This window comes from Chiloscyllium plagiosum, chromosome 11, assembly GCF_004010195.1.
Source record: "Chiloscyllium plagiosum isolate BGI_BamShark_2017 chromosome 11, ASM401019v2, whole genome shotgun sequence".
Classification (NCBI taxonomy): domain Eukaryota; kingdom Metazoa; phylum Chordata; class Chondrichthyes; order Orectolobiformes; family Hemiscylliidae; genus Chiloscyllium; species Chiloscyllium plagiosum.
The window spans coordinates 41570230-41592942 of record NC_057720.1 but is presented as its reverse complement, the minus strand read 5'-3'; the positions used below and the strand labels follow the sequence as shown (position 1 = coordinate 41592942).

Here is a 22713-nt window from a genome sequence, read left to right as displayed (position 1 = left end):
TCTTTTCGATGGGATGTATATCCTTGGATATTTCGCTCCAAATCCTGATTCCCTTGCAGCCAAGTCTCCATGATGCCTATCATGTCATACCTGCCAATTTCAGTCTTCCACCACAAGCTCATTTACCTTATTTTGTATATTTTGTGCATTCAGGTACGACACCTTCAGTCCTGTATTAACCGTCCCTCTTCTCTTTGTCATTCGTTTATCCAGTGTGCTTGAAGTTTTATTCCTAACCCTTTCCAAATACTCTGTCCTATTCTGTGTGCTGGAGACGTTAATAACCTCTCCTGGGTTCACCTTTTCTTTCATTTTTATCATGTTTTTTCATGCAGTTGGATCCACTCCCAGAGATGTTAATCTGTTGCTTTTACATTGACCCTTATACGCCTTGGAGTTTTACCCTTCCCTTATCTACATTAAGTCCCATTAATTTCTCTCGTGTTTTTTTTAAAACTATTATTAACATATTAATGATCCTTGTTTATACTGGTCATTAGGTTCTCCCTTATTTCTGGGTTTTTTTAGTATTATCCTACGTGAAGACAGGTACAAAGTATTTAAGCATCTTCTCTGCCATTTTCTTATTCCTCAGCGATCATTATAGCACAAATGAATGCCACAGCCCTTCAGGAGATAGGAATAGGGGAATAGAACAACCACCATAAATTGAGGGATGTAGGGTAAGGTTGTGAAAGGATACTGGGCGTACTGGTGTATCTAGTTTTATTATTATAATAATAATAATATTGAGAGTTGTTGCTGAGTATAAAAGGACTCAACAAAAATCAAGCTGCTTATACTGTATAGTCAAAGCGTGTAATAGATCCAGGTAATCTGTATAAGAGTACAACACCTTATCGCATGCAGGATTTTAGTCCCAAAATATTGCATGAAAAACTGCCCATGGAATTAGTCACGTTATATCACCTTAAGCAGATAATCAATAATGGAATTTATGCATTAAACAAAATACCTTCTATTGCGATACATTTTGAAGTCCACTGCTTTTCAAATGTTGTTAAAAGCTTCTTCTGTCTGATGCAGATAACATACTCCTTGAAATCAAATTCTTCAGTGTAAAATCGCAATAGGCCGAGCCAAAGTTCACCCACTGATTCTTTGTTTGTCCCAAGTTCAGGCAACTTTTTCTTCTAAAGCATGAGAATGAATATTTTAAAAAGATACTCAGTACTGGATGTGAAAAAAGTCTACAATACTATAAAACAAGATAACTAAAGTAATTTAGCACAATTTCCCCAAATTGTAGAACTATCGTATTAACCACGACCAGTATATTTTTAACAAGGAAGGAAGCAGTTGTAAATATAGTTCCAGGAAATTAAGTGTTGAAGAGGTTAATTGGCATTGAAAAACTTGAGTGGAATTTTAAGTGAAAAAAGTTCTGGGTCCTCTTGGTATGCATCCTAAAATACTGCATAGTCATTGAGAAAACTGAGGCTCTGGCCACACTCTTTCAAACATCCTTCCACATGGAAGCAGTGGCAGAGGACTGCAGAGTTTGTAACACTTGTGTTTAAGAAGGGAGATAGGAATAAGCAAGGTAACAGAGTGGTCAGCCCAACAGTTATAGTGGATAAACATCTTGAGATATTAAAACAGGATAAAATTAATACTCAGAAAAAAATGGCTATTTAAAAACAGCCTATATCCATAGAATTTTAAAAGCTACATCAGGCCATCAAATTAATACAGTTCTTTGAATAAATAACAGCATGTATTGACAATGGAAATTTATCAACGGTTCAGTGAGGTAGTAGTTTATTGGCATGAATTTTGTAACTAACTGAATAAAGGGTGTTAACAACTTTTATATATAGGAAGATGGGAAACCATGTTAGAAAGTGCTGGATGCAGAATTAATGTGAACAACTATTTAGAAAGAAGAGAACTAAAATGGTATGACTAATGGTCTAACTCGAAAGTCTTTTATCCCCCAGAAGTCTAGCACAGATACAATGAGAAAACTATCCATTTTATGAGTGTGTAAACTCGACACTTCTAAATAATCACAAGACAATTTCATAGAGTTTAAATCCCAGTCGTTCAGATATACGTCTTTATTACTCAAGAAAAAACATGCAAGTTATTAATAAAAAAATGATATATATTACCAGTTCTTCAATATCATCAAAGAAGAAAGCATTCCATCCATCTACCATTCTTTGAGGTGCTTCTTTTCCATCAAAAATCTACAAATAAATTGATTTGGTTTTGACACTCAGTTTAGCAGAAAATCACAGACAACAACAATGACAGCCCAGTGCTCTGGATTTTGAAACTAATAATTCCTCCACCGTGTTAGTTATTATACTAATTCCTTTTCCCAGAATACCAGTATTGATACTCACAAAACACAATAATATCATCAACATTTGGCTATTGTTTTGCTGTTCTTCATTGGTATCAACAGTAGTATAGCTCTGCCATTGTTGCATTCTAAAATATGATGTTACCACAAACAAAAGCAAAAGAGATCAACCATTCTGATCACAGCGCATGAAGGACAGTTTCCAACTCTTCAAATAACCAAATCTCAGACCACAATTAAAATATACAGTCTGTTGTAAATGCAAATTACATTGGAGAATTAACATTCCATAATGACAACTGGAGATTTTTAATCTGTATTTAGATATGCTCATAACATTCCTTTCAAAATACTTCCAAGAGACCCATGCAGCTTGGAAGTTTTCAGTTATGTTAGCCATTGAGATCAAAGTGTAAAACAGAATGCTACATTGGGTAGTAATGGTCGAGAAAAACCATGTAGTAAAAACAATATCCTATTTGTAACCATTTACAAATGATATTCTGGATTACGATAAAGCAATTCAACAAAAAAAAAATCAGTGAATGTTACAAGCAGTATTGCTCTTAGTAATGTGAATATAGAGAAACAAATGCAAGATAATTACATAGTTCAAAGGCTGTGACTTCTTATTTTTAATATAAAACAATGCTATCTCTGCAAAGGAGAACTCATTCAGCACCCCCTCCACTCGGCCAAACTGAATTGCAGGATGCCTGCCAAACTGACTCCATCAGGAATAACATAAATGGAATTTGTGACTACTTCAAAAGCTGCTGGAGACCCCAGAAAATCATGTGATGGATTGCAACTGCCCCATACAATGAAGGCCACTGGAATGATCTACCAGGGAGGGAAACATTATCATAGCCTCCACACTGTTGCTAAAACTGACAGTTATATTGAAAAACATACTTTGATATAATTCCTTTTAAGTCAAAATAGTAGCACTTTGGAAAGAAATGTAATCTATATGTTTTCCTTTCCTTTTAATTACCATAATTCAAAAGGATATATTCATTTAGCAGATATGAATTTTGTCTTCAATGACAGTTCAGCGCTTCTCTCACACGCACACACGATACTGGATGCAGGTTTGATCGCTGAGCTGGAAGGTTTATTTCCAGACGTTTTGTCACCCTATCAGGTAACATCTTCAGTGGGCCTCAGAGTCATAGAGATGTACAGCATGGAAACAGACCCTTCGGTCCAATCCATCCATGCCGACGAGATATCCCAACCCAATCTAGTCCCACCTGCCAGCACCCAGCCCATATCCCTCCAAACCCTTCCACTTCATATATGCATCCAAATGCCTTTTAAATGTTGAAACGGTACCAGCCTCCACCGCTTCCTCTGGCAGCTCATTCCATACACGTATCATCCTCTGTGTGAAAAGGTTGCCCCTTAGGTCTCTTTTATATCTTTCCCCTCTCACCATAAACCTATGCCCTCTAGTTCTGAACTCCCCCACCCCAGGGAAAATACTTTGTCTATTTACCCTATTCATGCCCCTCATGATTTTGTAAACCTCTCAGGTCACCCCTCAGCCTCCAACGCTCCTTGTAAATCTTTTCTGAATCTTTCGAGTTTCACAACAAGAAGAAGAAGAAGGCTTACGTTAGGATGAGATGTGAAGGCTCAGTTAGGGCGCTTGAGGGTTACAAGGTAGCCAGGAAAGACCTAAAGAGAGAGCTCAGGAGGAGACATGAGAAGTTGTTGGTGGATAGGATCAGGGTAAACCCTAAGGCTTTCTATAGGTATTTAAGGAATAGAAGAATGACGAGAGTAAGATTAGGGCCAATCAAGGATAGTAGTGGGAAGTTGTGATGGAGTCAGAGGAGATAGGGGAAACACTAAATGAATATTTTTCGACAGTATTCACTCTAGAAAATGACAATGTTGTCGAGGAGATTACTGAGATACAGGCTACTAGACTAGATGGGATTGAGGTTCACAAGGAAGGGGTATTAGAAATCCTGCAGACTGTGAAAATAGATAAGTCCCCTGGGCCGGATGAGATTTATCCAAGGATCCTCTGGGAAGGCAGGGAGGAGATTGCTTTTGGCATTAATCTTTAAATCGTCACTGTCTACAGAATAGTGCCAGAAGACTGGAGGATAGCAAATGTGGTTCCCCTGTTCAAGAAGGGGAGGAGAGACAACCCAGGTAATTATAGACCAGTGAGCTTTACTTCAGTTGTTGGTAAAGGTTATAAGAGATAGGATTTATAATCATCTAGAAAAGAATAATTTGATTAAGGATAGTCAGCACAGTTTTGTGAAGGGTAGGTCGTGCTTCACAAACCTTATTTAGTTCTTTGAGAAGGTGACCAAACAGGTAGATGAGAGTAAACCAGTTAATGTGGTGTATACGGATTTCAGCAAGGTGTTCGAAAAGGTTCCCCACAGTAGGCTATTGTACAAAATGCGGAGGAATGGGATTGTGGGAGATATAGCAGTTTGGATCAGTAATTGGCTTGCTGAAAGAAGACAGAGGGTGGTGGTTGATGGGAAATGTTCATTCTGGAGTCCAGTTACTAGTGATGTACTGCAAGGGTTGGTGTTGGGTCCACTGCTGTTCGTCATTTTTATAAACGACCTGGATGAGGACGTAGAAGGGTGGGTTAGTAAATTTGCAGACAATACTAAGGTCGGTGAAGTTGTGGATAGTGACGAAGGATGTTGTTGGTTACAGAGAGACATAGATAAGCTGCAGAGCTGGGCTGAGCGATGGCAAATGGAGTTTCATGCGAATTAGTGTGAGGTGATTCCATTTGGTCGGAGTAACCGGAATGCAAAGTACTGGGCTAATGGTAAGATTCTTGGTAGTGTAGAGAGATCTCAGTGTCCAGGTACACAGATCTTTGAAAGTTGCCACCGAGGTTGACAGGGTTGTTAAGAAGGTATACTGTGTTTTAGCTTTTATTAAGAGAGGGATCGAGTTCCGGAACCATGAGATTATGCTGCAGCTGTACAAAACTCTGATGCGGCCGCACTTGGAGTATTGTGTACAGTTCTGGTCACCGCATTATAAAAAGGGTGTGGAAGCTTTGGAAAGGGTGCAGAAGAGATTTACTAGGATACTGCCTGGTATGGAGGGAAGGTCTTACGAGAAAGGCTGAGGGACTTGAGGCTGTTTTCGTTAGAGAGAAGAAGGTTGAGAGGAGACTTAATAGAGACATATAAGATAATCAGAGGGTTAGATAGGGTGGACAGGGAGAGCCTTTTTCCAAGTTTGGTGACGGTAAGCAAGAGGGGGCATAGCTTTAAATTGAGGGGTGATAGATACAGGACAGATGTCAGAGGTAGTTTCTTTACGCAGAGAGTAGTAAGGGTATGGCATGCTTTGCCTGCAAAGGTAGTAGATTCGCCAACTTTAAGTACATTTAAGTCATCATTGGACAAGCATATGGACATACATGGAATAGTGTAGGTTAGATGGGCTTCAGATTGGTATGACAGGTTGGCGCAACATCGAGGGCCAAAAAGCCTGTACTGCGCTGTAATGTTCTATGTTCTAACATCCTTCCAATAGGAAGGAGACCAGAATTGCACGCAATATTCCAACAGTGGCCTAACAAATGTCCTGTACAGCTGCAACATGACCTCCCAACTCCTGTACTCAATATTCTGACCAACAAAGGAAAGCATACACAATGCCTTCTTCACTATCCTATCTACCTGCTCCTCCACTTTCAAGGTGCTATGACCTTGCACTCCAAGGTCCCTTTTTTCAGCAACACTCCCTAGGACCTTACCATTAAGTGCATAAGTCCTGCTAAGATTTGCTTTCCAAAAATGCAGCACTCACATTTATCTGAGTTAAACTCCATCGCCACTTTCAGCCCTTTGGCCCATCTGATCAAGATCAGATTGTAATCTGAGGTAAGATTCCTTGTTGTCTACTACACCTCCAATTCTGGTGTCATCTGCAAACTTACTTACTATACGTCTTATGCTCACATCCAAATCATTTATATAAACGATGAAAAGTAGACAACCCAGCACCGATCCTTGTCACACTCCACTGCTCACAGGCCTCAGTCTGAAAAGCAACCCTCCACCACTACCCTCTGTCTTCTACCTTTGAGCCAGTTCTGTATCCAAATGGCTAGTTCCCCCATATTCCGTGAGATCTAACCTTGCTAACCAGTCTCCCATGGGGAAACTTGTCAAACGCCTTACTGAAGACCATATAGATCACATCTACTGCTCTGCCCTCATCAATCCTCTTTGTTACTTCTTCAAAAAACTCAGTCAAGTATTTGATAAGGGATAGCATTACAGCTGTACTTAGGGAGGATATTCCCGGAAATACATCCAGGGAAGTTATTTGGGTGGAACTGAGAAATAAGAAAGGGATGATCTCCGTATTGGGATTGTATTATAGACCACCTAATAGTCAGAAAGAAATTGAGAAACAAACGTGTAAGGAGATCTCAGCTATCTGTAAGAGTAATAGGGTGGTTATGGTAGGGGATTTTAACTTTCCAAACATCGACTGGGACTGCCATAGTGTTAAGGGCTTAGATGGAGAGGAATTTATTAAGTGTGTACAAGAATATTTTCTGATTCAGTATGTGGATGTACCTACTAGAGAAGGTGCAAAACTTTACCTACTCTTGGAAAATAAGGCAGGGCAGGTGACTGAGGTGTCAATGGGGGAGAACTTTGGCGCCAGCGACCATAATTGTATTAGACTTAAAATAGTGATAGAAAAGGATAGACCGATCTAAAAGACAGATCTGAAAGTTGAAGTTCTAAATTGGAGAAAGGCCAATTTTGACGGTATTAGGCAAGAACTTTCAAAAGCTGATTGGGGGCAGATGTTCGCAGATAAAGGGACAGCTGGAAAATGGGAAGCCTTCAGAAATGAGATAACAAGAATCCAGAGAAAGTATATTCCTGTTATGGTGAAAGGAAAGGCTGGTAGGTATAGGGAATGCTGGATAACTAAAGATATTGAGGGTTTGGTTAAGAAAAAGAGGGAAAAACAGGTATAGACAGGATAGATCGAGTGAATCCTTAGAAGAATATAAAGGCAGTAGACGGATTCTTAACAGGGAAATCAGGAGGGTAAAAAGGGGACATGAGATAGCTTTGGCAAATAAAATTAAGGAGAATCCAAAGGATTTTTACAAATATATTAAGGACAAAAGGGTAACTAGGGAGAGAATAGGGCCCCTCAAAGATCAGTAAGACGGCCTTTGTGTGGAGCCACAGAAAATGAGGGAGATACTAAACGAATATTTTGCATCAGTATTTACTGTGGAAAAGGACATGGAAGATATAGAATGTCAGGAATTTGATGGTGACATCTTGAAAAATGTCCATATTACAGAGTAAGAAGTGCTGGATATCTTGAAAGGTGGATAAATCCCCAGGACCTGATCAAGTGTACCCTAGAACTCTTTGGGAAGCTAGGGAAGTGAGTGCTGGGCCTCTTGCTGAGATATCTGTATCATGGATAGTCACAGGTGAGGTGTTAGAAGACTGGAGGTTGGCTAACGTGGTGCCACTGTTTAAGAAGGGTGGTAAGGACAAGCCAGGGAACTACAGACCAGTGAGCCTGACATCGGTGGTGGGAAAGGAATTCTCATGCATGTCTAGAAGCATGGCATTCCATCCGGAACTCTATCAACAAACACATCCAGTTCGACCCCATCTACCACCCCTTGAGAAAAGGAACTGGAAGTGACTTCACCACAGGAAATGACATCGCCAACCCAAAGAAGCCCAAACATATAAATAGAAAGCAGGCATTTTCAGCTGTGCTTCGCCTGAGGCCCACTGAAGATGTTACCTAGTATGGTGACGAAACGTCTGGAAAGGAACCTTCCAGCTCATCGAGCAAACCTACATCCAAATCCTCAACCTGAGCTACAAATTTTCTCAAAACTCGCTAACACACGATACTAATGAAACTATTTGCATTCGCGGCATTTATACTCACTTCTTGAAGAACAGGAATAACTGGTGGCTTTCTTTGTTGTAGAAAGTAGAGCACCATGAGGACATAGGCATATGAGGATAGGCTTCCTCTTGAGGCATCACCAATATCACAACGCTATAAAAAGTGTATGTTTTCGGTTAGAAATAGTTCTGAAACAAAAAACTGCTTACATACTCTTCATGATTCATCAAAGTTCCATTTAGTTTCAATATTTGTGTTTCGCAGGGTCCACACTATGCAATTAGATGAAAACTAGAGAGAACATGGATATGCTGTAGTTCTGTCTCAAATCCAAGTTCATAAAGACACTGCTCAGAACTGACCTGCTCTCAGAACTAATTCTGGTGTCAATGGTGCTTATTTCACTGAGTTGCATGTGTAAGCGTAATTGTCATTTGCATCAGTTAGGAGATACATTCCCTGTTACAGAAAAATTCTGCCCATTTTATGACAAACAGGGATTAAGCATTTGTGGAAGAGTAAAAGCTTGTGATTTGTGACCTGTGCCTAAAACCAAAGTTGCAGGCTGTCTAGAGGCTGCCCCTCAAATTCCTTTCCAACCAATCCTTTCTAACATACAACTGTACTGCCGTAGAGGAAAGAAATAACTGATATTGGTAGAGCAAGGCAGTACCAAACATGTTGCCTCTAGGCTGTGCATGTGTGCAGCTGCTCTATACTTGTGATTTTATTGTTATTTAATCTGTGGTTCATATTTGTTTTTAAAATATGATGGAAAATTTAAATGTATGAACATTTTTTTCACGAAGAACATTACAATATTGATTCATGAAAAATAGCATTCAGTAGTGATAAATGACAGTGTACTTTTACAATGCTTTGGTACAGAATTAGATATTGTTTGATGCAAGTAATGACATTAAGATGTGATTCTTGAAATTAAGGAAGTGAAATGGGAATTTGTGTTTTGCCTCATTTCAACTTTATTTTTCCCATTCCTTATGGGTGAATGCCAAATCAGGATTCTTGAACTTTGCCAGTTCTCAACTGGTCAAAACTTGTGCGCAGGTGGCACAAGTTGCATTATTTTGTAATGTTCTTTAATGCCAAACTTCCATTCTTTGTTTCCCTGCAATGGGATGGTCAAAATGAGGGAGTCTTATTGTAGGGCAATATTGGTGCAAGCCCTGGTACAATGCACAGCTTGTAGGTTTCCTAGTCTGCTAATCACGCTTCTATTTTATATTTAAATAAGCCAGAAAAAGTACAGCAATACATGACCAAATACAATAGATACAATGAATGAGAAATATTTAGAACAAATGTTATGTATTTACCTTGGCAAACACTTTCATAGTGTACCCCAAATATTTCACTCTAGGATCAATTGCAGCATATGTAGCCAACATCCTTGTGTTATGCTGGGCCTGTGAAAAGCAGACTTATTACTGGCTGAATTGCAACATCACAAATTGAATTCTAGCCTTACAATAGATAAAGAAACACCTACAAAACAGGTTTCCTACTTTTATAACCATTTAAATTACTACATTACTTATTGAACAATAGTTAACATCTATTCATGTTACATATTTTTATAATTAACATGGAGTCAGGTATATCTGCAAGAAAAGCATCAAGATTTCCTTACCAAAGTGTTGTACAAGCTGATATCTCCTTCCAACCCACTTTGCCTGTGTTCAAATTTTACAATAGGCACTTTAGCTGTTGTTATGGGCAAGATGTTTCTCAAACCTATCAGAATAGGAGATATTCATTGACAAACACAAACTGAAAAGCAGTGAACTTTAGTGTAATCATTGAAGCAAACAGAATGCAAGCTACAGAAAAATTTAACTTCATTAAGAGGATTATATATTTATTCAGAACTTCAAATTTATTTTCTGAAAAAAAAAAATAACCTACCTGGATGCTTCTTGAGAACTTTTGCCAGACCTTCAATTATTTCTTTACAATTGAGTTTCTTTAAGAAATTAAATAATATACAATTGACAGTTGAGACAGTTGAGTTTTAGGCAAAAGAAAAGCTTCACTGACATTAAAAGCTACAATAAAAGCAGTGTGTTCCAAAGCAATACCAACAGGCCCATCCAAAAAAAAAGTATGCTTCCTGTTCAGCCACATTTATTATATAGTATTATCATGTTTGAGTGTTTCATTATCTGATGATGCAATGCTTTAGTGATGCAGTAAATTAAGACTTCAGAGTAAGATAGCATTAACTACTTTAACAATGAATTTTCAATGACACAATTTGTTTTACAGTGTGGAAAATCTCTTGTAACATAATCATTAATGGAATAACAAATACTTACTGGAATTCATTTCACAGCATAGGTTTTTCAAATAGGTTTTTGTTACATTTCATTATAATCAGGTTAAAAAATTACCCATTTCCATAAGGGTGATTATAATTTCAACACCTACCAATTTGCTAATCATGATTATATCTGATATTTTCTATGCAGAGAACTAAAGAGTGAAGCAAATACAGTGCTACTTTATATCGTTTTACACTGAAAAATAGAACTTGAGCAATGGTTAGCAGATGCATCAAAAGTGGATCACTAGTGTAGATATTTTTAATCGATCCATTCAGTCAGGTACAGAGGTGGGTGGACTTGAATTTAGACCTTCTGGCCCAGGGTTTGGGACACTACTCTTGTGCCATAAGATCACTTGTTTACATTTAAATGCTCAAAAGCCTTGTCATGTCATAATAAAGAGCAGTATAAATCAATTTCATACCACTATTGGGTTGTTGGTTACCATTTATTAAAATTCCAAAATCTTTCAACAGAGAGGTGTTAGTTTAATAAACGGTTAACATCTGGGTCTGGGAGAAGTGCTTGGGAAGTAGAGACCAAGGCATTGCATTACTTTTCACTCACTTTTCACTCTTATGAAAAAATCTTTCATTTTGTTATTGTCTGCAGGATAGGCAGAGATAGGACAAGCAAGGAGAATGGTGACCCAAATCCTCTGATGTGGGGAGAGACTTCTGACTCAACCAAAGTTACTTATGTGCCTTGGGACCCTGAGAAGACCCACACAAGCATATATGCAGTACTTACACAGATTTATTGGATAACTTGACAAACTGATGAGGACCCAGTTTATTTCATGCACACGCAGGGTGTGCCAGTCTAATTATCATGTTGTAAAATTAAACTCTGGTGGTTTACAGAAACCTCCAATCTTTACACAATGAATTACAACATATGAATTAAAATTTCCACATCTCTGTCCAGTGCCTAACATTATCTGCGGTTTTCCTACGATGTTTACAAATGTTGTTGGTATTTTACCCAAGGGCAGCTCTAACTTTCTGAAAGTACAGCTCCAATATTTCTAGCCCATTTTGGACATCTGTGGTTCCCATATGCTTTTACAATTTGATGGAAAATTTAACCTTTATCTAACTGAAAATGATTCTATCCCATTACACAGCATGTCGAAACTTCCAATTGCTGGTTGTTCAGCTGGTTCAGACTGCTCCAATGACAGTGTTAATAGATGGCAGAAACACACAGATTTAGACTACTTGCCCTTTATTTATTCTGGATGTTATTCAGATTTACTTAAAGCTTTTCACACGAAGGTGTAAATCTTATTCAGGGGCATGCCCATAAGTAAACCATCTGCACAGTCAAAGCTCCACAGCTCCAAAGTCAGCAATGTTCACTTGCTCTTGCACCACAATGTTCCACTTCAGATTACCAAGCTCCGACTTTATTGTGCTACGACTGAGCTCTGCATTTCTGAATCTAAACTGATTGCTACTCGTAGAGATGTACAGCATGGGAATAGACTCTGCGGTCCAATTCATCCATGCTGACCAGATATCCCAACCCAATCTAGTCTCATTTGCCAGCATTTGGCCCACATCCGTCCAAATGCTTCCTATTCGTATATCCATCCAGACGCCTTTTAAATGTTGCAATTGTACCGGCCTTCACCACTCCCACTGGCAGCCCATTCCATACACACCACCCTCTGCATGAAAAAGCTGCCCCTTAGGTCCCTTTTATATCTTTCCCCTCTCACCTAAACCTATGCCCTCTAGTTCTGGACGCCCCCACCCCAGGGAAAATACTTTTGTCTATTTACCATATCCTTGCTCCTCATGATTTTACAAATCTCAATAAGGACACCCCTCAGCCTCTGACATTCCAGGGAAAATACCCCCAGCCTATTCAGCCTCTCCCTATAGCTCAAACCCTCCAGCCCTGGTAACATCCTTTTAAGCCTTTTCAGAATCCTTTCAAATTTCACAACATCCTTCCAAGAGGAAGGAGATCAGAATTGCACGCACCTAACCAATGTTCTGTACAGCCACAATATGACCTCCAACTCCTGTACTCAATACTCTCACCAATAAAGGAAAGCATACCAAACATTTTCTTCACTATCCTATTTACCTGCGACTCTACTTTCCAAGGTCTCTTTGTGCAGCAACACTCCCCAGGACCTTACTATTAAGTGTATACGATCTGCTCTGATTTGTTTTCCCAAAATGCAGCACCTTGCATTTATCTAAATTATATTCCATCTGCCACTTCTCAGCCCACTGGCCCATCTGATCAAGTTCCCGTTGTAATCTGAGGTAACCTTCTTCGCTATCCACTACACCTCCAATTTTAGTGTCATCTGCAAACTTATTACTATACCTCCTTTGTTCAGATCCAAATCATTTATATAAATGACAAAAAGTAGTGGACCCAGCATCGATCCTTGTGGCACTCCACTGGTCACAGGTCTCCAGTCTGAAAAGCCACCCTCCACCACCACCCTTGAGCCAGTTCTGTATCCAAATGGCTAATTCTCCTTGTATTCCATGAGACTAATCTTGCTAACCAGTCTCCTGTGGGGAACCTTATTGAATGCCTTACTGAAGTTCATATAGATCACTCCTTGGAAGATTTACAACAGTGTTTCCAACATTGCAACATCCTCTTAAAATTATACTTCTGTAGCTTTAGCATCAAATAAGAATTAACATTCACTGGACAGATCTTGAATTCAAATGTTTATGTCGCATTTAATAAGCTCATGGGCAGCTGAGCCAATTTGTTACAGTAACTGTATTTTAAGCACTCTAAGATCAATTTTACTGGTCAGTTGAAAAAAAAGAGGAACTGAAATAAGATCCAATATTATATAAAAATAGGCCTGTTTAGTCTCTCTCGTTTATTATTTGTATAATTTACTTCAGAATGGCTAAATATTCAGCAGTTGAAACTTTATTGCTGGAACAGCACAGCAGGTCAGGCAGCATCCAGGGAACAGGAGATTCGACGTTTCGGGCACAGGCCCTTCTTCTTTCCTGAAGAAGGGCCTGTGCCCGAAACGTCGAATCTCCTGTTCCCTGGATGCTGCCTGACCTGCTGTGCTGTTCCAGCAATAAAGTTTCAACTTTGATCTCCAGCATCTGGAGACCTCACTTTCTCCTAAATATTCAGCAGTATTGCTATAAAAAGCTCTGTACTAAATGAACACTTCCTAATTGCTTTACGCCATCAGGTAAAAGGAACAAGTAGAAGACAACACTCAATAACATTGAAGCTACAAGGGAAAATTCAACAGAGTACACTTCCCTGTTTAGATGACATTCATTAAACTTGTCACCAATTAACTGGGAATTATGAATTTCTATTAGTTTTAATCTGATAGCAGTTTTATTGCAAAGTTCTGCTTTATGGGAGCAATAATTCTGTCGTAGGGCTCGGCTGCTACCTTATAAAATGAACAAGGATAAGCTAATGATTACATTGTGTGGAGTAAGGAAAATAAAATAATCTCAAAAGGATTAGCAATTCTATTTAAACGAACTGTTCATACCAACATGATAGTTACTTCTACTATATTTGGTTATTTGATTTTTTGTGATGGTAGTTAGAAAGCAATATTCACGATATGCTTGTTTATCCTTACAACTGGTCAGCTCAAAAGTGATCACCCATTTTTAAAAAACTTTAAATATTTATTTTAAACCAAAGCTCACTTCGAAGGTCAAAAGGGAAATTAGGAGATGTGACTTACTTCATAAATTGTTTCATAATGATTCCGATATCATTAGAATTCCCACTCTTTGTTTTCCCTGAAAGGTGTTCCCTTGTAGGAAAAGCCAGTCCAAACTGGTCACTTTCCTCCAGTTCACATTTCAATTGAAAGTTCACTCTGAAATGTAAACTCACCTCTGCAGTCTCATGGCCTTCCAAAGTCATGCATATATCCAAGTCGCTATCACGAAACCCAAAACCATTTTTAGACGATCCAAACAAACACAGTCTGGCCTTGTCTACACTCAAAAAGAGATTATGTATGAATATCATGGATATCAGATATTTGTGTTATCCAACAGTTATGGAAAGGAAGTATGTAGAGGGATTGAAGAGGTAAAGTTGGCTGAAGTTAAAAGAGGAAGGGGAGAAAGGGAAATACAAATAAGAAAGAAGGAGACACAGGAGAGGGAACATAGATAGAAAAGACAGGAGAGAAAAATCCAGCAACCTATTTTACAATTTGCAATTAAGTTAAGCCTTCAATAACTTTTTTTAATGGGTGGGGGGGGGGAAGAAGGGGGAAAGGGAGAGACGGGAAGAGTTGCAAGTTCTCATTGCCTTTTGTGTGGAAAACTTCTTCTGACATCCCATTGACCATTCTAGTTCTAATGTTAGGTTTATGCATCCCTATTCTGAATCCGTCCAACAGCAGAAATAGTTTCTCACCAAAAGAATCAGAGAGTCATAGAGATGTACAGCATGGAAACAGACCCTTGGGTCCGACCCATTCATGCCGACCAGATAGCCCAACCCAATCTAGTTCCACCTACCAGCACCTGGTCCATATCCCTTCAAACCCTTTCTATTCATATACCCATCCAGATGCCTCGTAAATGTTGCAATTGAACCAGCCTCCACCACTTCCTCTGGCAGCTCATTCTATACACGTACCACCCTCTGTGTAAAACGTTGTCCCTTAGGTCTCTTTTATATCTTTCCCCTCTCACCCTAAACCTATGCCCTCTAGTTTTGGATTCCCCCGCCACAGGGAAAAGACTTTGTCTATTTATCATATTCATGCCCCTCATGATTTCGTAAACCTCTATAAGGTCACTCCTCAGCCTCCGACACTCCAGGGAAAGCAGCCCTAGCCTATTCAACCTCTCCCTATAGCTCAAATCCTCCAATCCTGGCAACATCCTTGTAAATCCTTTCTGAACCCTTTCAAGTTTCATAACATCTTTCCGATAGGAAGGAGACCAGAATTGCATGCAACATTCCAACAGTGGCCTAATCAATGTCCTGTACAGCCACAACATGACCTCCCAACTCCTGTACTCAATACTCTGACCAATAAAAGAAAGCATACCAAATGCCTTCTTCACTATCCTATCTACCTGCGACTCCACTTTCAAGGAGCTATGAACCTGCACTCCAAGGTCTCTTTGTTCAGTAACACTCCCGCGGACTTTACCATTAAGTGTATAAGTCCTGCTAAGATTTGCTTTCCCAAAATGCAGCACCTCATATTTATCTAAATTAAACTCAATCTGCCACTTCTCAGCCCATTGGCCCATTTGATCAAGATCCGATTGTAATCTGAGGTAACCTTCTTCACTGTCCACTACACCTCCAATTTTGATGTCATCTGCAAACTTACTAACTATACCTCTTATGCTCACATCCAAATCATTTATATAAATGATGAAAAGTAGTGGACCCAGCATCGATCCTTGTGGCACTCCACTGGTCACAGGCCTAGTCTGAAAAACAACCCTCCACCCTCTGTCTTCTACCATTGAGCCAGTTTTGTATGCAAATGGCGAGTTCTCACTGTATTCCATGAGATCTAACTTTGCTCACCAGTCTCCCATGGGGAACCTTGTCAAACGCCTTACTGAAGTCCATATAGATCACATCTACCGCTATGCCCTCAACAATCCTCTTTGTTACTTCTTCAAAAAACTCAATCAAGTTTGTGAGACATGATTTCCCACGCATAAAGCCATGTTGACTATCCCTAATCAGTCCTTGCCTTTCCAAATACATATAAATCCTGACCCTCAGGATTCCCTTCAACAACTTGCCCACCGCCGACATCAGGCTCACTGGTCTATAGTTCCCCGGCTTGTCCTTACCACCTTTCTTAAACAGTGGCACCATGTTAATAGACCTTTAGGTTCAACCAGTCCATGCCGACTAAGTTCCCAAACTAAACTAGCCCTATCTGCCTGTGCTAGGCCTATATCCCACTAAACCATTTCTATTCATGAACATATTCGATTGTCTTTTCAACGCTGTAACTGTATCCACCACTTTCTCTCACAGTTCATTCCACACACGAACCACTGTCTGTGTAAAAAAATTGCCCCGCATGTCCTTTCTTTCTCCTCTCATCGTACAAATATATCTCCTAGTGTTGACCTCCACCACCCTAGGAAAAAGACCCTTGTCATTCACCTCATCTATACCCTTTATAATCCTCAATAACCCCACAACCTCCTATGCTTCAATGAAAATAGTCCCAGCCTTTCCAGTCAATTTTTGTATCTCAAACCTTCCATTCTCAGCAACATCGTGGTAAATCTTCTTTGAACCCTCTCCAGTTTAATAATATCCTTCCTACTGTGCACAGCACTCCAGAAGAGGCCTCACTAATGTCCAGTACAACCTCACCATGACATCCTAATTGCTCTATTCAAAGGTCTGAACAACGAAGATAAGCGTGCTAAACACCTTAATCACCCTTGATGCAAATTTCAAAAAAATTATGTACCTGAACCCGTAAGTGCCTATGTTCTACAACATACCCGAGCACTCTACTATTAATTGTATAAGTCCTGTTCTTGTTTGTATTACCAGAATGCAATATCTTACATTTATCCAAATTAAACTCCATCTGCCACTCCTCAGCCCATTGACCTAATTGATCAGGATCACTTTGTAAATTCACCTAATTGATCAAGATCACTTGGTAATCTTAGATAACCTTCTTCACCAATTTTCGTGTCATCTGCAAACTTACTAACCTTTCCTCCTATATTCTCATCCAAATAATGACAAAGAAAAGTGGACCCAGTACCAATTCCCGTGGAACACCTCTGGTCACCTGCCTCCTGTCTGAAAAACAACCCTCGACCACTACCCTCTGTTGCTTACCGTAAAGCCAATTTTGTATCCAAATGGCAAGCTCACCCTGAATCTCATGTGATCTAACTTTATTAATTAGTCTACGATGCAGACCTTGTCAAAGGCTTTAGTAAAGTCCAAGTAAGCAACGTCTACTGTTGTACCCTCACCAATCTTTTTGATTACTTCATTGAAAAATTCAATCAAGTTTGTGAGACATTATTTTTCTTACACAAAACCATGCTGACTATCCCTAATCAATCCTTACCTCGACAAATACATGTAAATCCTACATTTCAGAATCACCTCCAATTTACCCACTACTTACGTCAGACCTACAGGTCAATACTTCCCAGGCTACTCCTTACAGCCTTTCTTACATAAAGGCACACCATTCACCTTCCTCCATCCCTCCGGTACTTCACTTGTACTTATATAAGATACAAACAGGGAAAACAGCCTCAGCCTGTTCATCCTCTCCCTATAGCTCAAATCCTCCAACCCTGGCAACATCCTTGTAAAGCTTTTCTGAACCCTTTCAAATTTCACAACATCTTTCCAATAGGAAGGAGACCAGAATTGCACGCAGTGGTTGGGATATCTGGTTGGCATGGACAGGTTGGACCGGTCTGTTTCCATGCTGTACATCTCTATGACTGTATGAGTCTATAAGTATTTCTGCTGGGGGCCTGCAATTTCTTCCCTCAACTTCCACAATGTCCTGGGACACACTTGATCAGGTCATGGTGATTTATCTTCCTTTATTTTTCCTAAGACCTCCAGCACCTCCCCTTTTGTAAGGTGAACTGTTTTCAAATCACTAATATTTATTTACTTGAGTTCTCTAGCCTCCATTTCATTTTTAACAGTAAAAACTGACATGAATTTTTTATTTAATATTTCTCTCATCTCCTGAAGTTCGACACAAAGATGACCTCGTTGATTTTATTCTGTTGATATTTTTAATTTTTCTAAATCCCTGACTTAGTTCAGTCTCTGTACTTTTATATATTTTAATAAATCGACTCAGGCATGTTATAACACACTTTTGGAGTAGGTGGGACTTCAGACAAGTACTTCTGGCCCAGTGCTAGGAAGGAATACTACCATTCTGCCACAAGGTAATGCAAGCCTAATTCTTGCAACCTGCCAATTTAGTCTTTATGTCACAGTGTCTATTTGGTGAACATATTCTGCACTTTCCCCAACATCAAACTATTCTTCTTGATGTGTGGTGCCCAGAACTGATTGCAGTACTTCCCTTCATATAATTATGGCATCACTTCCAGTAAATTATATCTTTGGGAGATCTTATTACTAGATCTTGACAAGGAAAGCAAGAGAATACGGATGTATGGTTTGCTTTACTGTGCAACAGTTCTCTTTGCTGGTTCAGCAGACAATCTTTGAACATTGTAGAAAGTCTATTCAGTGCATTTCAACTGAATTAGGAGCTACTGCAATGAATGAATGCGTTTTGACAATGCACTGAACACCAGTATTGATGAGGGAAATCTCTGCACACATCAGTAAATTCAAATGGCATGTATAATGAATTGAAATTAAGTGAAGATATGGGACCTTCTTTACCTATGGATATTAACAATAAGAGCATTAGAATTCACCAGTGAAGCACAAGGAGGTGTATAGAGAGGTCAGATTAGGAAAATACTTACAAGAAATATTTAAAATCTTCCAAATGTTCCCAATCAGCCGTAAAAGTAAATTTTCAAATATGTTTCTCTAATAACCACGATACTTGGTCTCCTTAAATAACAACTATGAATAACCACTACATTAGGGGAGGCAGTCACATAATGTTACAAAATGATCAGAAGGTGTTACAATGACTTCATATTTAATAAATTTTGAGGACTTGAGTTTAAAGGATCATGGAGATTGGTTGATTTAAACAGATCAAAGAAAAAATAGTGGCAATTTATGGAAAATGTATGTTTCCACATATTTGCAAAGCTTATTTATTTGAACTCATTTCACAGAAACAGCTGTTATTTATTTCTGTATTGTCACTTGTACCTAGGTACAGTGAAAAGCGGATAACATCGCCATGTTCTGGCACCATCTTGGATTACAGAATAAATTACTGAATAAATTGTAATGTTGGTAAAAGACTGAATCAACTAATATTAAATTGAAATTACTAAAACTGAAACAGCTTCAACAGTTCATACTTCCCTCTCTGTAGACCAATGAGATCATGGCAGATCTGATAATCCTTCATTCCACCTGCCTACCATATCTCCATAATCCTTGATTCCCTTAATGATTAAAAGCCTGTCTGTTTCAGTCTTGATAATGACACAGCCTCTTCACTCACGTAGTAAATAATTCCACAAAGTCACTACACTCAGAGAGAAGACGTTCCTTCTCACCTTTCTCTTAAATAGCTGACCTCTTATTCTGAGACAAGAAAATTCCTGCATATTGAGGATCAACCTGGTATACCTTCTCTTGTCTGCCTCCAATACCAGTATATCTTTCGTTTAATATTTCACATTATTTCAGGTGTCCTCTGATCAGTACCTTGTATAGCTGTTCCCTATTTTTATAACCCATTCCTTTTGAAATAAAGGACAACATTTGATTTGCCTCCCCTATTACTCGCTAAACTTGGATGCTGGCATTTCATGATTCATTTACAAAAACTTCCAAATAACTGTATGCTGCATCATTCTACAATCTTTCCACATTTAAATAATATTCAGACCATCTATTCTTCCTATCAAAGAGTAAACCTCGCATTTTCCTCCATTATATTCCATCTGTCACATTTTTACCTGCTCACTTTATTTGAATGTAGACTTATCCTGAGAATGCCCTCTTTATCCCAACTCCCTTTCTTCTATTAGTTACCCAATTCTCTATTCACGCTAATACACTATTCCCAACATTGTGGGTTCTTATCTTATTAAGTTGTCTTATGTGCAGAATCCTATTTCATTTTGTTTTTGGAAATTCAAATACATCCCTTTATCTATCTACCTGTTACCTTCCAAAGAATTCTAACAAACTTGTCAGATGTGATTTACATCGGCTCTTTACAATATTCCAATGACAGACGACAAGCTAACTGGGCTATAGTTACCTGTTTTTGTCTCACTCCCTTTTTCAATAAGGGTGTTGACTTGGCATTTTCCAAACTTCTGGAACTTTTCCAGAATCTAAGGATTCTTGGAAGGTTACTAGCAATGCATCCGCGATCTCACCTCACTAGCTACTTCTCTTAAAATCTTAGGATGCAAACCATCAGGTACTGGGACTTATCGGCCGTCAGCCCCATTACTTTCCCTAGTGTTTTTTTGAGTTAATTAGTAATTTTCCATACAACAATTACTGTGGACTATCATATTCCCATCCTTTTATTTCATTCTACTTCAACCAGCTACTTAAGCTAATATTAAATGTTGGCATCACCTGTCTCAATCCTTATGGATTCCATAGCTCAATAAGTCTTGTGTAAAAATGTTTCTCCTGCTACCTATCCTAAATATGTTACACATAATTTTTTACCTTGTACAGAACATCACAAGTTAAAGGTAAAAATAATTATTTGGCCCATCTAGCATTCCCATATCATGGTATACCACTGCTTACTCCAAAGCTTTCACCTCTACCTCCACAAATAAAAATTCACCATAATATAGTTAGAGATGCCCTTGCAGTAAATTTTATTATAAAACTAGCTGATTATACATACTTCTAAGACTGTGGCTCAGAGCAGGTGGTCAAGGTTGTGCATTAAAAAAGTAGGATGAAATGTGATGCTTATAAAAACTTATAGAAATTACCATCAAATTCTTTACGGATAAATCTTTCCAAACTTGCTAAGGTTTGTTCTCTATTTTGTTCCTCAAGAGGTGAGAGTTCATCTAAAATAAAGTTAATATTTATTAATCATCAGATGTTATGTGACTAAAATGTCAATTATAGAGATATCATTATACACAACAAGCTGATTTAGACATTTGATTACAGATACATGGTAGATATTCTTTCTTATTTATTAATCTTTCAAATACAAAAACAGAGATGCACAGTTCATGATTTAAAAGCTGCCTTCAACAGCTGCTGTAATATATAGCTGATAGTTTTTTGGAGGCCAAATGTCAACTTATAATGCTAACCCATTTCTGCTTGTAGTCAATTTTGCATCTGTACCAGTTCTGTTTAATTTCAGAGGTCAAATAATTTCCCATTGATTGTAACCGTCAGGCAACAAAGTATGGGGTGTGAGAGTCCAGCTTCTAATCAGCAAACACATCACAAAATCTTTACTAACTGAAACAGACAACATATCTTATTAAAAGCATTCCCTGAATGTAAGTGTTTTTCTAGACTGTTACCATTACAACAGATACAAGTTGTAATACTATCTCCCCTTCCACAAATTGCACATTTCATTTGTTCATTATTCCATGCTTATCCTCATATTATTTTTCATTCTGGGTTTCAGCCCTACTTCTATTCCCTAGGCTACTGTGCTGTGGAAATATAAAACCTCAACAATTCATTCAACACATTTTAAAAAATGCTTTTCCAAATTCATTACTGCTGAAACAAAACTATAGTAGATACTTTTTACCGTGTTTCACCAGTGTTGTGCTCAGGCTAGAAAATGGAAAGAAGGTGGCAAATATTGGGGGTGGAAGGAAAGACAGTAATTTCGTAGAAAACATCTCTGAATCTACTTGGAAGACAATGGACGTGTTTTGTTAGGTGGAATAGAAGACTGTGTACACCTATATATTATCATGCAACTTATTGTGAACCAAGCTATGGTAAAACAAATTGTTTAATAAAAGTATTGAGATCATCCCATATGGTAACCTTAAAATCAATTTTAGCTTAAATCCTGATTTTGGTCAATGAAACTTTCCAGTTCCTGCTTGTCTTTGGAGAATACTGCACCAATAATGGTACATTATATTGGGTGTGGTTCATCGGCATGAAATTAACAGGATTTAAGATTGTTATAGTGAAACAACTCAAATAATGCACGAGTGTTGGCTCAATATTTCTCTACTTAAGACTGTGGAGAAAATGCAGAGGCATGGAATTGAGGGTGATTTAGCAGTTTGGATTAGAAACCGGCTTTTTGGAAGAAGGCAGCGAGTGGTGGTTGATGGAAAATATTCAGCCTGGACTCCAGTTACTAGTGTGCCACAGGGATCTGTTTTGGGACCACTGCTGTTTAGACGCAGGCATAGGTGGATGGATTAGTAAATTTGCAGATGACACTAAAGTCGGTGGAGTAGCAGACAGTTTGGAAGAATGTTACAGGTTGCAGGG

General features: G+C 38.6%; 1 protein-coding gene across 1 annotated transcript in view; it reads right to left on the bottom strand.

Moving 5' to 3' along the window:
* The window catches only part of LOC122554722 (terminal uridylyltransferase 4-like), an 86545-nt gene that overhangs the window by 17168 nt on the left and 46664 nt on the right, over positions 1-22713 (bottom strand). Inside the window, exons 13-20 of the mRNA XM_043700098.1 lie at positions 21213-21293; positions 14467-14570; positions 10175-10232; positions 9900-10003; positions 9586-9675; positions 8288-8401; positions 2136-2213; positions 977-1154 (exon numbers count right to left, since the gene is read on the bottom strand). Coding sequence (XP_043556033.1) covers positions 977-1154; positions 2136-2213; positions 8288-8401; positions 9586-9675; positions 9900-10003; positions 10175-10232; positions 14467-14570; positions 21213-21293 — 807 coding nt within the window. The remainder of the gene's footprint in view (positions 1-976; positions 1155-2135; positions 2214-8287; positions 8402-9585; positions 9676-9899; positions 10004-10174; positions 10233-14466; positions 14571-21212; positions 21294-22713) is intronic.